At 39.0% G+C, this 16814-nt stretch overlaps 1 protein-coding gene across 1 annotated transcript in view; it reads left to right on the plus strand.

Moving 5' to 3' along the window:
• Positions 1-14284, plus strand: part of LIPK (lipase family member K) — a 41165-nt gene extending 26881 nt beyond the window's left edge. The window contains exons 5-10 of the mRNA XM_025274096.3: positions 2286-2395; positions 3256-3392; positions 6704-6850; positions 7347-7418; positions 10053-10124; positions 13237-14284. Of these exons, the coding sequence (XP_025129881.3) occupies positions 2286-2395; positions 3256-3392; positions 6704-6850; positions 7347-7418; positions 10053-10124; positions 13237-13464 (766 nt within the window). The 3' untranslated portion in view covers positions 13465-14284. The remainder of the gene's footprint in view (positions 1-2285; positions 2396-3255; positions 3393-6703; positions 6851-7346; positions 7419-10052; positions 10125-13236) is intronic.
• The last annotated feature ends 2530 nt before the right edge of the window (positions 14285-16814 follow it).

Here is a 16814-nt window from a genome sequence, read left to right on the forward strand (position 1 = left end):
AGAACAACACGGGGAGACCAAGCTTTGAGCAAGGCCCGTAGCTTTATTTTCAAAGGGAGCTTATATACCTTAAGTTGTGCATAGAGGATAATAGGGGGTGTGAAATCATGCAAAGTCAGCAGTCTTTGATCCTTATTGAGACCAGGCTTTCTTTTCCGCAAACTTATCGTATACAAATGGTTTAGGTGATTTACATCATCTTCTGGCCAGAAGGCCTGTTAACATTTTATGACTCTGATAAAGGTTTGTCAACCATAAGACTTATTTTCTCTAAGAGTAATTATTTTAAAGTTTGGCACCATCCTCCGAAGGTGTTAGATAAAGTTGCATTCCTATAGGGCAGAGGTGCAGTGGGTTTACAACAAGGAAAGAATTTATTACCTTAAGGGTCTAAAGTTGTTAGCACCAAGGCCACTACTTATTTTTTCTATGTACCAACTATATTAATTAATACACTTCCAAGGATACAATACAGGGGATGTGGAAACTTGACAGCAAGTGTTAGCTCAACAATGAAATCTACTAGTTCTAACAATTTCTAACTCTCCGAGAGGCTCTATACTATTTGAATATCTTAAGCTTCCAGTGCCTCTTGCGGTTGGAAGACTGTAAACAATCGTATGCGTAGCTGTAGGAGTCCAGGTAAACCTGTCAGGCAAATTAGAGAGCCATCTGAGGGGTTTGGATTGAAACACTCCTATTATGCCCAGGAGGCTAATTAGCTAGAGCTGTAAGTTGATTTCCTTCAGAGAAAAGGTGGTCAGGGATAGCCCCCCGTGACTGTCAGAAGAGTTGGTGAAAGTCATGAAGCAGTAAAACAGACAGACTCTGGTTTTGGGGTAGATGCTCAGGCAGGCCCAGAGGGGCACCCCTCGAGTTCTGGCTCGCCTTGCCCACCAGAACTCTCCCACATGACCTTGTCATGGGTGGGGACTCCCGTGCTGGCTCCTGGCAACTACCCTTTTGAATTTTCCCTTTTTGTCCAACTGCACGTTGTGGAATCCACAAGATGGAAATAAACATACCTTCCTCTACCCAGGTTTTCTTCACAAGCTCTAAATAAATGCCCTTATTATTGCACTGATAGTTGTTTTAAACACTCCACTTGGCCTGTGTGTATGTAAAGTATATAAGAAAGAAAAAAAATCAAAATGCAAATTCCAGGACTATCACATTGTCAATGCGCAGTCCAGAAATTTACATGGTATGCTTAATGAAGAGGAATAATTACACTGATCAAGACATGGGAACAGAGACAATGTTCTGGTTGAAAATCCTGAGAACCAGACATTCGTGTTAAGTCAAAATGAGCCAAGCACTTGAGCAGAGATGACACTCCAGTGTTTATTCACTGAGGAGTGAAGGAACTCTGTCCTCCATAGACTGAGGGTGCTGAAATCTCTCCGTGCAGCCAACCTGCCAGCAGCAGTCCCTGGGGATGCTGTCTGCCTTAGAAGTCAGGCCAGCTGAGTCACAGAAGCAAACCTGGCATTTGTAGAGAAGCTGAGAACCATGCCTTGAAGGTCACTAAAGTTGCTTGTTCCTTAACCTCATTCCCGCCTTATTCCTGGAAGCCGTTTGTCAATCCCTAAGTCCACATCCCAGTCCAGTTGTGTCATGGCACCATTGCAAATAGCATCATGATTCCCAAGATGAATGTTCTCCTGACTACACACAGAAGAGAAAGCCCCTGAGGCCTCTTCCCTGAAATGTTGATTCAGTCTGTCTGGGCTGAGGTCTGCAAGTCTCTTCACTTTTTCTGTTTGTAAAATAAGTATTCCAGGTAATTTTTCTTTCCAAAGGAGTTTGGTAAATCTGCTATATAATTCAGTGAAAAGCCTCTGTAGATTGGGTAAAAAAAGCCCCCGATGCTGGGAAAGATCAAAGGCAAAAGGAGAAGAGGGCAGCAGAGGATGAGACGGTTAGATAGCATCACTAACTCAATGGACAGTAATCTGAGCAAACTCTGGGAGACAGTAGAGAACAGAGGAGCCTGACATGCTGTAGACCAAGGGGTCACAAAGACATGACCTAGCGACCAAACAACTGCAACAACTCTGTAGGATTTGTAAGTCAGATTTTTCAGTTTCTTAACACAAAGTTACTCTTGGATCAAGACGAGATCCTCAGAAGATGCCTGACATCATATATTGATTCTAGTCTTATATTTAACAAAAGCTAAGTATCTAGATTTGCAACGCATATTTTTAAGTATTACAAGCCTAACAATAAGATGGATTTTTTTCTAATGCTGTTTTGTTTTGCTTTGTTTTTTCCTTTGGCAGTTTGGATGAGATGGCTAAATATGACCTTCCAGCCACAATCAATTTTATCATAGAGAAAACCAGACAAGAGCAACTCTACTACGTGGGCCACTCCCAAGGCACCACCATTGGTATGTGGGGCAGATGTGATCTGAGGGTGTCAGGAGATTTTCTTCATATTCATGAAAGGGGTCAGAATTTCTTCCCTCTGTGCAGTCTCTAGCTTGGGAACTTTGAGTTGGAAAAACATCACGTCTGGCTGTCTTTCTGAAGAGTAAATAAAGTGAGGATGACTAAGGGATTTTCCTGCCCCCTCAGGACTAAATTTGGAGATTAATGGATAAGACTGTAAGAAAGTCAATTATTTATTTCTTCATTTGTGTACTCAACAAACACTTGCCAGGCACTGGGTTAGATAACAGGAAATCAAAGATAAATATGGTATACATCTTTCCCTGGAAGAACTCACAGTCTAGTAAGGGAAACTAAAAAGAAAGCAGAGAATTACAAATCTCAGTGATCACATGCCACAATCAATGTGACTTTGAGTTAGGTCCCAGTGGGTGCTAGGGTAGGCTAGATGTGGATGGGCCACATTGGCAGTTCCACAAGGCTCTCCATTCTCTTCTCTGTTGTCTTTTCAGCTAGAGACCTTGACAATGCTAAGAGCATTTACACCAGACATTTGAGAGCATTATCATCCATATTTATAAATGGCTGAACTTACAAATCCTTTCTAATGGTGATAATGCCTTTAGAAACTCTACGTATATATAAAATCTAACCTTTGAAAGAATTTGAATCCTTTCTGTAATATTCTCCGTAAGTAGATTTGCTTCCTTCAGAAACAGGAAACTCACTTTATTCTGAATTAGCCAGTTTCATCTTTGGAAATTTAAAAATCCTTGCCCCCAGATTGTGCTTACTCTGAGTGTCTGAGTTAAGTAAGAATTGTTCTAAATCCATGAATTAGTATTTTCTTTCCTTTCAGCTTTCATAGCGTTCTCCACTAATCCAGAGCTGGCTAAAAGGATTAAGATATTTTTTGCATTGGCTCCAGTCACCACCTTGAAATACACCCAAAGTCCTATGAAAAAATTAACAAATCTTTCCAGAAAAGCAGTCAAGGTATGTGACAACTTTTCCCCAGGTTTCAGTCTGTAGTAACTAAAACTAGCTCTATGTCTACTGATTTCAAGAAAAGACAACTTGAGACATAAAGTTTTACCAAGTGGATCAGTGGTAAAGAGCCCGCCTACAATGCTGAAGACTCAGGTTCGATCCCTAGGTCGGGAAGATCCTCTGAAGAAGGAAATGGCTAACCCCACCAGTATTCTTGCCTGGAGAATTCCATGGACAGACAAGCCCAGCAGGCTATAGTCCTTGGGGTCACACAGAGTCTGACACAACTGAGCATCTAGAAAGAATAAAATAGAGGCTTGAGGTACACATGTAGGTTTACTGATGATGCACAATTTTGCCAATTGAGTTCAAGATGCTCACTCTGATACCATTCTACTCTACTGTCTTCATTTTTTATTTAGAGGCTTCTCTCTCACATGATTCCTCAATCACAGATATAGCAAAAGCTGATTTGATTGATGGGCTGATTAATTGGTTTAATTTGTTGTTGTTCAGTTGCTCGATCATGTTCAACTCTTTGCGACCCCGTGGACTGCAGTATGCCAGGCTTCCCTGTTTTTCACCATCTTCTGGAGTTTTCTCAAACCATGTCCATTGAGTCAGTGATGCCATCCAATCATCTCATCCTCTGTCATCCCTTTTTCCTCCTGCCCTCAATCTTCCCCAGCATCAGGGTCTTTTCTAATGAATCAGCTCTTCACATCAGGTGGCCAAAGTATTGGAGCTTCAGCTTCAGCATCAGTCCTTCCAATGAATATTCAGGGTTTATTTCCTTTAGATTTGATCTCCTTGCAGTCCAGGGGACTCTCAAGAGTCTTCTCCAGCACCATAGTTCAAAAGCATCAGTGGTTTAATTTAGTAGGTTAAATTTCTCTCCCGTGCCCCCTAGTGTATCAAGGACAGCATAATGTAGTATTTCAGACTGTATGGAGTCTGATGGCATGAATTTGACTCCTAGGTAGCTGGGTGAATTTGGTCAAGACCTTAATTCTAGGAAATATTTTATTCATCTATTGAGTGAGGATAATAGTAGTCTCTACTCGTAGGGCTTCTCTGAAGATTAAGTGAGTACATATATATAAATCTTTTACACATTGTTAGCCTTTAATAAGTTCCAGCTGTTGTTATTGTGGTCACGATTTCCATAGAACACTATTAAAAGTCCAAAGTTGCCCACACTTCGTCAACTCTGTTTGTCAACTCCTCAAAACATAGGCAGTATCCTAGACCTCAGATGATTTCTGCTAGCTGCCAGCTAACTAAATGATTATTTGCTCAATGGAGAGAATTGTTCTATGTGAGTTCATGTGTTTTCCTGTTACATAGTAATATGGGCTTCTCCTCTAACAGACAGAAGGTGATTAGACTGTTTAGTGATTTCAGTGAAAGCATATGAAAGTGAAAGAATTTTTATAGAAGCCAGGAGTTCTGATTGGTGAGAGATAAGCAAATTATTCCAGGGTGATTTAATTCCATACCTATACAACCAAGAAAGACCGTAGCAGTAAAACTACGGTAACAATGTGAAAAATGCTCACAGATTCCCTCGGAGTACATGGGCATCTTTTACCACAGATATTTCAGTCCAACCCAGTCCTATGTTATCAGGCAAACAGCACCAGACTTTTTGTTGAATTATTTCAGCATTCCCACAAAGTTAACAGATATTTTGAGATGGTAGGATCTTCACATTCTCAATTTGCACAACTCTGCTTCAACTTTCAATATGTTTTGATCTACCTATAGTGTGGTGCAGTTCAATTCAATTTTGTAAGAAAAGATGATCTAGGAGCTGCTGTTTCAAAAGAATGGCACCAGGAAACAGCTATGCCTATAAAGCTGCTTTTCAGCCAATCGGCATGACTGAAAATTGGGGTACATGTGTGAATGGTGGAAGACTTGACCAAGAAGAGAATAATGGACAGTTCATAGAAAGCAGCTATGTCATGTTAAAGAGTTTTGTTCTGTTGGTGATGGGAAGTCACTGAAGAATGTTGAACAGAGAAATGGATTGATCAGTTTTGTAGTTTTAGAAATATTACCCATAAGATGCTTTAACTCCAATAGAGAAGCTACCACATGTGACTAACTCACTAATTCCTAATAGAAATTCCAGCAAAATCATGATAGATCAAAGACATTGCCAGACAAACTCAGAGAAAATGTTTCTAGTCATTGGAATCACAGAAGACTTCCTGGATGGCATTTCTGAGTTTGGGCTAAAGGACAAGATTTCAATTTACAATGTCTTGTAAAAAGTCTTTCCAAACTAAGAGGGAAATCTGAGTACCATTGAAGGGGTGAAGCTCAAGCCATGGGAAATCACATGTAATTGACTTTATTTAGCTTTAAATTTGTGAAAGCCATGAGAAATAATATTGGAAATGTATGAATAGATTCTGTAGGAAATGTAGGAATATTGGAAATGTGGGTTTAAATGCCAAGTTAAGAAGCTTGGGTTATATTAGATATATGGTGGGTGATCATGGAAGGTATTTATACAAAGGAATGGCATGCATAATGCTCTTTTTAGAAAAATTCTCTTGGGGACCAAATGGAAGTGAATGAGAGTAAAAGATATAAGACGGGCAAAAGATGAAGGAATGGTTATAGAAATTATTGTTACACTTCAGTTGAGAAACCGAGCCAGGGTTGTGCAAAAAGAAGACAAAATTTATAGGATTTGACCATGAAATGATAGGCATGGTATCAACTTTTAGAGAGTTAAGATTTTTGTTTTTGTTTTCTCTTTTCTCTCCTATTAGCCAAACGTTGGTCTTCCGGTTTTTCTCATCAATAGTTGCTTTGTAAATAGTTCTAATTTTCGAGTGCCTGTGGGGAAGATGAGCTTAGGGTCTTCCTACTCTACCACCTTGCCTACTTTGCACTAGGTGTATTTTAAATGTGATTTATTATCTACACAGAAATTCTTAGTGCACATTTATTTTCTATTTTCTAGTTGAGGAAATCCAGAATAATAGAAAACCAAATATGAGACAGAGTTTAGAATCAAACCAAGATATCACTGACCCCAAAGCCTTACCAATTTCCTATGGAGACTAGTTTTTTAGGGGAATGCTCCAAAAAACACTTCAACTAAAGGATCTTGGAAGAAAAAGCTTCAAGAGGTGAGTTGGGAGGACTATAAAGACAAAATTTAATGGGCTTTTTGGTTTCACTGAGGACTAGTACTGAGCAGATGTGACCCATGTCCAGTGCTTGACTGATTTACCACTCGTTTTCCACTTGACATTTACATCCATGAAAGTTGATGATGTCTTAAATCGATCTTGCAGGTATTATTTGGTGACAAGATGTTCTCTCCTCACACATTTTTTGAACAATTCATTGCCACCAAGGTATGCAACCGGAAGATATTTCGTCGTATTTGCAGCAATTTTATATTTACTTTGAGCGGATTTGATCCAAAAAACTTAAACATGGTACGTGTAAGTAGTCAGATCCAGGAAAGCAATTGTTTTGTTGGACAGAGATAAGGAGAGTTCATTCTTAATTGCATGGAAACCACATTTCAAAGTTTTTTTTGTCTCCTGGAATGCAACTAGCATGTTCTTCGCTTCCAACCCAAGCTGAGAGTTCATCTGCTTGAGTAGGAGGATTTGAGGCTTCATTAAATATCTCTTGACTATATTCTTGGACCTGGAAAGAAAAAGTGCATTGCCTTTTGTCTTTGACCACAGGATGTCCTCTGTGGGCTTTACACAGATAATGCCCTAGGCAGGAGAATAGAGGTGAGGGAAGAGAAAATTCTTAAAGATGGGCTTCTTTGCTTAGTTTGTCTTCAGAGGATGTGGTACATATTTATTCTGAGAGAGAGAGATTGGGTCAGGTGAGAGAGGGAAAGAAAATACTCAAATTCACTTGTGGTGTGATTTCATGATTAGCCTTCAGGTAAGAAATAATCTTTTTACTTTGCAGAGTCGCTTAGATGTTTATTTTGCACAGAGCTCCGCCGGAACATCTGTTCAGACCATGCTTCACTGGGCGCAGGTATGTACTCCCACTTCCTGATGTAACACACACGTATCTCTGCAAGATCCCCAAGGAGCACGTCTGGAGAGCTCGCTCTGTGGGTTATACCACTGCCAGGTAGACGTTTCTGGAATCAGATCAACTCATGTCGATTTGCTTTCCTCTCATCTATTCTCCAGGCCCTATGCGTATTCCTAGATATTCTGACTGAATTCTGATCTTCAGATTACTCCTAATTGTCTTATCTAGGAAAAGTTTGTGTTTCTTCTTTCGGGAAATCATTCACTCTAACAGAGCTATACATAACATGATAAATGCTATTCTAGAAAGATCTTTTTACCCTCCAACTGGGATATGGGCGATTTCAGAGTGTGGAAATACTGCTTAATTTAGAGGAAATTAAATGTTAGAGAGGGTTTAAAATGGATTAAGGGTTTCTGTTTTCACTCTCCATTTAAGTTTTTTGTGTGTGTTACTATATTTCTCAGTATTTGGCAAGCTCAGCGATAAGTCAGATTCAGTTGGTATAGCTTTCTAAGCCACATATGTCTGAGTGCATGTATGTGTGTATGCACATGTACAAGTGGGGGAGGTTTAATATTTAATATTTAATTAAATATCTTAATTTTAAAATACTTTAGAAAGCTGAACAAGAATCTGAAATCTCTAGGAATCTGAATTTTAACCTACACGCTGATAAATTTCTCCCATGCTTTAAAGTTGACAAGCACTGCTGTAGATAGTCTTAAATACTAGTTGAAGATTTCTGAAATTCTTTGAAGAGTTCCACCCTCAAGAGATAAGCGTTCAAGTTCCAAAAGGAAGACAGATATTCCAGATTTAGGGCTTCCTACTGGTGAGGAGACAGGTAGACTCTGAAAGGCATAGTTATCCAGATAATACAGCTTTGATTCCATATTCATTGAGCACTTACAATGAGTTCTTATTGTCCAGATATATATCTCATTGTCTGTTATGAATTCGCCTAACAATCTTTCAATGAAGCCATTGATATTCCCCACTCTAAAAATGTCATAGCCAATCCTTACCTCTCACAGTTGACTCTTCTTAAAGCTATCTCTTCTCCTTTGATAGAAAGTTCTCTTGAGAATAGAAATAAGTGAGTGAGGTGGGGAGATAAAATATTTGGTTATAAGTTACATAGACAGCTAAATCAAGGATGATGATAATGACATGATGGTAACAATATCAATAAAAGGAGTGATTTCTTGACCGTTCCTAGGTGCCACATGCTTTTCGTACATTATTTAATCTTCATAACCCTATAAAGTTATGAAGAATGCTATTGTCATTTCCATTGCACAGATGAGAAAACAGGTTTAGAGAAGATGCATATACAGCCTGGATCACAGATTTAATAATCCATTAAGCCTGGATTGAAACTAGGTCTGTTTGATGCTAGAACCCAAGTTCCTAACTATATAGCACCTTCTATTGCCTCTCATTGCTGAAAACCTACAGAATTTCAACCACAGCAGACTACTGCCTCTGTGAATATAAATCACAATGGGAAACATTTCAAACAAAAAAATCAGAATTAAATCAGTTCATGTGAAAAAAAATCAAGTTAAAGGAAAAAAAAACCTTTGGAGTAGTCTGAAAATAATTTAACGAAGTGCTTGAGGTAAATGTAAAAATTATGCCTCTTCAATCCAAATGGGTGGCAAATAACCAGAAAAAGGAACCCCTAGAAGTGTTTATGTTTCTATATTAATATCCGAAGTCTAAAACTTAAAATAAGAAAAGGGCACACACAGTGTCTCAGACACTCAGCCTGTGGCCATGTTACTGACAACATGGCAGGCTGCTTGGACATATAGACAGGAGACAGACAGACACTGTACCTCAGAGAGCCTTGAAGATGTACTTTGAGTGAGCATTCCTTTCAAAGGTAGCAAAAATGTTTAAGATTAAGGAATATAGTCATAATACCCTAGACCATCTGATAAGATGACAAAGTACAAAGTGTAATAACAGTAGCAGTCATTTTTTAATGTATAGCTAGTGCCTTTTAAAAAATATTAAAACTCTTGAAGCCAAGATGTTCAAGAATCAATGTAGCATCTTTAAAAACATGTCTATGTACGCAGCATAGAATTTATTTATAAGGCATCACTGCTCAAAGATTTTCATTGGAAAAGTATGCTGCTAAGTCACATTAGTTGTGTCTGACTCTGTGCTACCCCATAGACGGCAGCCCACCAGGCTCCCCCTTCCCTGGGATTCTCCAGGCAAGAACACTGGAGTGGGTTGCCATTTCCTTCTCCAATGCATGAAAGTGAAAACTGAAAATTGAAAGTGAAGTCACTCAGTCGTGTCCGACTCTTAGCGACCCCATGGACTACTACCAGGCTCCTCCGTCCATGGGATTTCCCAGGCAAGAGTGCTGGAGTGGGATGCCATTGCCTTCTCCCTGGAAAAGTATAAAAGGGAAGAAAAGATAGTTCCATGAATTTGTATCAATTTTTATCATTTTTATTATTTCACTTATTAAACTTTGACTTTTAGCTCATGTGCTAAAGCGTGGGATATTATGTCAATCCTTTTTGTATATTTTTTGCTTACTGTCTTTATATGTATGTTGTTTTCGTATATCATTTTAACATGTTTATTATTTGTATTTTTTAATAGGCTGTTAATTCTGGTCGGTTCCAAGCTTTTGATTGGGGAAACCCTGATCAGAACATGAAGCACTTCCACCAGGTACAATAACAATAATCACCAATTGCATACTGCAAATGAAATCTGTAAAAATAGTATCTACTCATCAAGCACCTACTCACTATGCTCCATTCACTATGCCAGATACTTTGTATAGATCAGATGCTATTTGGGGGGATCTTACCACTTGCCATATCATTGTTTTTGATTCTCAGCATGACCTTCCCAGATAAATATTAGGTTAGGTAAATTGTCTCTATTTTTCCAGAAGCTCAGAGAGGTTAGGTGAATTGTCAGAAATCATTTAGCTAATAAAGAACCAGAATACCACCCAGGGTTCCTGGATCAAAAGTCCATTCTTCTGTTACACTTACTCCTTCTCAAAAAAATAGAAACTCTCAGCACTTAAGACCATATTTTTAAAGAAAGAATTAAAGATGCACAATTTTATTTCTAAAGCATATTCTCGGGCTTCTTATCCATCCCTCATAAATGAACCACATAAAATGGACTAACATTATCCTAATAAGTTTCTGGATGTCATTTATTGCTCATTAAAAAACAATTATGAATTATTAAAGATATTCCAGACAGGATTATCACCTTTAGAAAAAAACAATGCTATTTGCCAGATAATGATATGTCCATGTATATCTTGATATTATATATGAAAACTTTCCTTTGTGAAAAAACTTCATATTAAAGTGAATAGGCATTGTTGTTAATTTTTCCAGGATTTAAGGAAATCCAATGATGGCTTTAGCTTCTGGCTAATAGACTGAGCTCAAATTAAACAAGTGGGCAACAAAGATACATGGATTTTTTTCAAATCAAGCATGTGGAAATTTGGAGTTTTTTAAAAGCAATTTCACTGTTCCCATAATAACTATGATAGTGAAAATGCATAACTTCAAGTAGTGTGAAAAATCTGATTTTCCCCTAAACTGCTCTAGTTGTATGTGTGTGGAGAGGTGTATGCCCACACACACAAACTCACACACTGTGTCAGAGTGCTATTTACTCTTGTGATTAACAACTCCTTGTGCTAGCAAGAGTATGTAGCTGCTTTAGGAAAAGCTTTTTAGATGGTGACCTTACCCTATAAGACTCAAATACCTACTTGGATAAAAGCTGAATCACAGGTATTAACTCCATCATTGTGCTCGCAGATTCTGTCAAAATACATGGCGGTTCAGGTTCAATTATGGATCTTTTGCTTGGAACTTTAGGGAGGAAAAGAAAACTTAAACTGTAAACAATATATAAGTTTTAACAATTAATAACCTTTGTCACAACTATAAGTAATATCATCTTAAGTTGCTGCTGCTAAGTCGCTTCAGTCGTGTCCGACTCTGTGCAACCCCATAGACGGCAGCCCTCCAGGCTCCGCCGTCCCTGGGATTCTCCAGGAAGAACACTGGAGTAGGTTGCCATTTCCTTCTCCAATGCATGAAAGTGAAAAGTGAAAGTGAAGTCACTCTGTCGTGCCCGACTCTTAGCAACCCCATGGACTGCAGCCTTCCAGGCTCCTCCGTCCATGGGATTTTCCAGGCAAGAGTACTGGAGTGGGGTGCCATTGCCTTCTCCACATCTTAAGTTAGACAGGTGTAATTACCAATATAATCACCAAAAGTGAGAAAAGAAAATTTTCTGGGCCAAAGCCACCACATGTCATTTGGATCCTGATCTGAATGTTCATTTTCCTTTCGTTTTGACATCTTCTGGGCTTCCCAGCTCTTTCTAAGTAGGGTATTAAATTACTGCATAAAGTGTATTCTGATTTCAGGAGCTCCTCAGACCCACTTGTGCCTTAAAGCTTGCTAATATTCTTGCTTCCTCTGTGCTGTGTTGCTTTTCTATTCTTTATCTCACTCTATCCTTGCATTTGAATATTTATACCTTGTATTATTCTACTGAGAACACTACCAAGTCAGGAAAAGCAAGCATCTTCTTTCATCAGTTGCGCTTGGCATTGAATGCACCAGGCTGTCCTTAGCCCACCGTTCCCTTGCATGCAGTACTCATTAGTGCTAATCTTCACTGATTTCCTTCTTCACCCTTAACATTGTCTTCTCATGGCTACACATTCCTATTTGCCACTTGCTTCTAAGCCCAGATCCAAGGTCTCCCAGTATTACAAGGGACTTGCACTTAAGATATTTGCTAATGCAAAGACCCGTCTACTGACTGTGACATGTGGAATGGCTACACCAATGCTCTGCCTGCAGATCACTCTACTTAGAGAACTCATGGTGCAGTTACCGAGTCAGGGGTCTCCCCAGGCACATTTCTAGTCTTAGAAACCTCTTCCTGGCCAAAGTTAGTGTTTTCTAAGGATTTATAAGTTGGTCCATGTAACCTTTTCTTCTTAGTCTTTCTGCTGAAATTATCTACGGTGCATTAATCGCCTTTGGCTACCATAAAAAAATCCCATAGACTGAGTGGTTTAAACAACAGAAATTTATTTCCAACAGTCCTGGAAGCTGGAAGTCCGAGAGCCGGGGTGCCAGCATGGTCAGGTTCTAGTGAGGGCTTTCTTACTGGATTAGAGACAGCCACCTTCTCCATGCATGTCCACATAGCCTTTCCTCTTTGTGTCTGGTTGAAGAAAGAGGTCTCTCTCTCTCTCTCTCTCTCTCTTTCACTTCCCCTTCCTATAAGGCCACCAATCGTATTGGATTAGGATCCAAACCTTATGACCTCATTTAACCTTAATTACTTCCTAAAAGCCTTTTCTCTAAATACAATCACCTTGGTTTAAGGTTTCAACATATGAATTTGCGGGGAGCACAATTTAGTCCATAGAATATGTAGGTCTTTACAATGCAAGTAGTAAAAATCACTCTATTTTAAATTTTATAAAAATATGGTTTGGTTTTACTGAAATAAGAAGTATAATGATAAACTCACAATAGCCAGGAATATACACAATCATCAGGCTCTCTCTTTCTCCCTGTCACTCTCTCTCAATTCTGCTTGCATATGCTGCTTGCATTTTCAGACTATTTCTAAGATAGTAGTACAATGGTGAATGTATGTACATAACATACAGTAACATTTAGAACATACAGAACTTGCTTAACAACTGATAATTGATGTACCTTCTATAATATGATTTTCTGTGAAAACTTTCTCTCTCTTCAATTTTATTTAGCTTACACCTCCTCTATACAACGTTTCTAATATGGAAGTTCCAACAGCAGTGTGGAGTGGTGGACAGGACTACGTGGCTGATCTCAAAGATGTTGAGAATTTACTCCCTACAATTACCAAGCTCATTTATTACAAGTCAATTCCACACTACAATCATGTGGATTTTTACCTTGGACAGGATGCACCCCTTGAAATTTACCAAGACCTAATTAGAATGATGGAGGAATAGTTGTAAAATTAAATACACTTTCCTTTCTCTAAGGAAGTGGGTTTTAGTCATAAGAATGTGGTACGCCGACTCTAAGGTAACCCCTCCAATAATTTGTGGTCCACCCAGGAACCACAAATTTATGGAATCCTTTCCCGTTGAGTGTGGGAGGGACCTGAGACTTGCTTCTAGACAGGAGAATTGGCAAAGGTGATGGGATGTCATCCCCTAATTGCAGTCTACTATATAAGAATCCATTTTAGCAAACTAGAGCAAGAGATTCTCCTTGTTGGCTTAATAAAGGCAACCAAATGTGGGAAGGAACCGTGTGTGACTTCTAGGATCTGCAGGTGGCCTAAAGCTGATAACTTGCAAAGAATTGGGACTCTCATTCATATATGAGAAAATGAATTATGCCTAAAACCTGAATGAGCTTGGGAGTCCACTCTTTCCTAGTTCGGCCTCTTGTTGAAAAAGCAGTCTGTCTAACACCTGGATTGCAGCTTGAGAACCAGTGAGACTTGGAGCAGAGGACCTAACTATGCCATACCTGAACTACTGACCCACAGAAAGTGAGATAATAAACACTGTTTTAAATCACTAATTTGTGGTCATTTGCTATCAGCAGTGGCAAACTACTACTGTTATTATTAATCATGAATTATTATTATTACCATTATCATTATTTTTTTCTTTGGTTAGACGCTCGAGAAATCCTGTTTCTTATTTCATTATTTTCCTCTGTCTTATTTTTCTTCTCACGATGAACTGAGTTGAATATTTCTTGTTATGCAGATCTGCTAGCAATTCATTCTCACAGTGTGATACCATATTCTCTTGTTGTGGTAAGGACACTTAACGTAAGATTTACCCTCTTAATATGTTTTTAAGTGTATTTTTAAGTGGGTCACCTACCCAGGGGTGTGAGTTTTGATTATACCATGTCTTCACTCCTCCTTCCTGTCTTGTTGTTCCTTTTTTTATATCTTTCAGTTCAGTTCAGTTCAGTCGCGCAATCGTGTCCAACTCTTTGTGACCCCATGTATTTTCTGGTAGTGCTCAGATCATTCTCATCGATACTTGCTTTGTAAATAGTTGTAATTTTGATGTGCCCATAGGAGGAGAGGAGCTCAGTTCTCCCTACTCTGCTATCTTGATCACTTTCCCTACACCATTTTTTAAAATCTGTTTATTTTGCATTGGAGTATAACCAATTAACAATGTTGTGACAATTTCAGGTGAACAGCAAAGGGACTCAGCCATACATATACATGTATCGCTTCTCCCCCAGACTCCCCTCACATCCCAGCTACCACATAACATTGATCAGAACTCCCTGTGCTATATACAATAGGTCCTTGTTGGTTATCCATTTTAATTATAGCAGTGGGTACACAACATTACATCTCTTAATCAGGTAGGATTTTCTTGTTTTTATTCCTACATCTTAAAAATATTCTATCTTAATTTATAATTTATTTTCAGTAGGAGCCTCAAGGTACATCACCACCATTCTCATCAGTCATATCAATTTAATATTTTTGGTTTGAATTATATGTTCAGGAATCTGAACTGACAACTTCCAGAGGGGAAAACATTTTAATATGGAACCATTTTTCAGTTCCACTAAAAAGCTTCTGTGCATAGGACTTGGGGAGTCAGAGTCTCCTTGGTGACATCAAGTCTTTGTAATCCTTACCAGTTATTAATATAAAATTTTTACCGTGCACCTCTTGTGTGTTTCTTGGTGGCTCAGTTGATGAAGAATCTTCCTGCAATGCAGGAGCCCTGGATTTGATCCCTGGGTTAGGAAGATCCCCTGAAGAAGAGAACGGCTACCCACTCCAGTATTTTGGCCTGTAAAATTGCATGGACTGTACAGTCCATGGGGCCATAAAGAGTTGGACATGACTGAGAGGTTTTCACACACACACACACACACACAATATTTATTTAGCACTTTTTAGCTTATTTGGCATTTATCAAAGGCATAGCCAGAGATGTCTATTCCTGTCCCTGTTTCTGTGATCTAGTACTATGCTTATCTTATTTTAAGGAAGACCATTGATGCTCAGGAGACTTAAATACTAACTCAGGCAAATATTTAAGAATAACAGTCCAATCTGGATCTTGAGTGCAGAGTTATTGAAATCCAAATTCTAGCACTTGATACTTCCTGGTATTGTTCCCTAAAAATGTAGATGAGGAAATCCAATATAGATTGTCCTGGTCATGGAAGGTCCTGCTTATTAGAGAATTTCTGAGGCTTTGTACAGTGGGTAAGGGCAGAATTTAATACACGTTTTTACTGAAAAGTCTATAAAGTAAACAGGGGGCTTCCCTGGTGCTCAGTGGTAAAAAATCTGTCTGCCAGTGCAGGAGACATGGGTTCAATCCCTGATCAGGGAAGATCCTAGATGCTATGGAGCAACTAAACCCATGCACCACAACTACTGAGCCTGTGCTCTGGAGCCCAGGAGCCACAGCTACTGAAGCCTGCACACACCAGAGTTCATGCTCTGCAACAGGAGAAGCCACCACAATGAGAAGCCCACACATCACAACCAGAGAGTAGCCCCCTCCCTGCAACTAAAGAAAAGAGCATGCAGCCATGAGGACACAGCATGCATTTATTTATTTAAATAAAATTTAAGATTAAACAGGGAGACTAAAGCAAAATCACCAGAGAACAGAAAGGGAGTGGCTGAACCAGAAATAAGGACAGGTATAAGATGGATAATAGAGCAGGAGTGTGGGTGACTAAGTGAAAACAGGCTACCCAGGTTCTGAGTCAAAATTATGTTGGCAGAGAACAAAGTCAGATCTGGCAGCCTGGTTGGTATTTATCTGCCAATGTGTTGATAGGTGTGTTATGACAGTTTTTCCATAGTCACACTTTCAGATAGCAATCGCTTGACCCTACCCAATGTAATCTCCATGGAGATCTGTCTTGCAACACTGGAGAATTACCCAACCCTTAACATAACAATCTTCCTTTCCACCTTTAGTTGAGTCAGAAATTTGGGGAAGTCACTATTTTTTGTAAGAAAAGGCCTTTCCTTCATCTTCATACCTGAGATTGCCTAAATGAGGCTGAACATTTCACACTTTTTTTCACATCTTCCAGATCCAGTCCTTTCAGTGTTGATTCCAAATACTGTGTCCTACACACCAATGTGATGTTACATGGATACATTTGGCTCAGTGGAATGAACTAGTTCTGTTAGTCCTTCCTTTAAAGGACCTCAAGGATAATACCAGTAGTTATAAAGATCATCATAATGAAAATCATTCTCATTTCTGTACCATGTTGTGTTCTACTCAAAGTGCTTTTAGAGCTGTAATTATCTTTCTTTTTATTGATTGAGAGG

Source organism: Bubalus bubalis, chromosome 23 (assembly GCF_019923935.1).
Source record: "Bubalus bubalis isolate 160015118507 breed Murrah chromosome 23, NDDB_SH_1, whole genome shotgun sequence".
Lineage (NCBI taxonomy): Eukaryota > Metazoa > Chordata > Mammalia > Artiodactyla > Bovidae > Bubalus > Bubalus bubalis.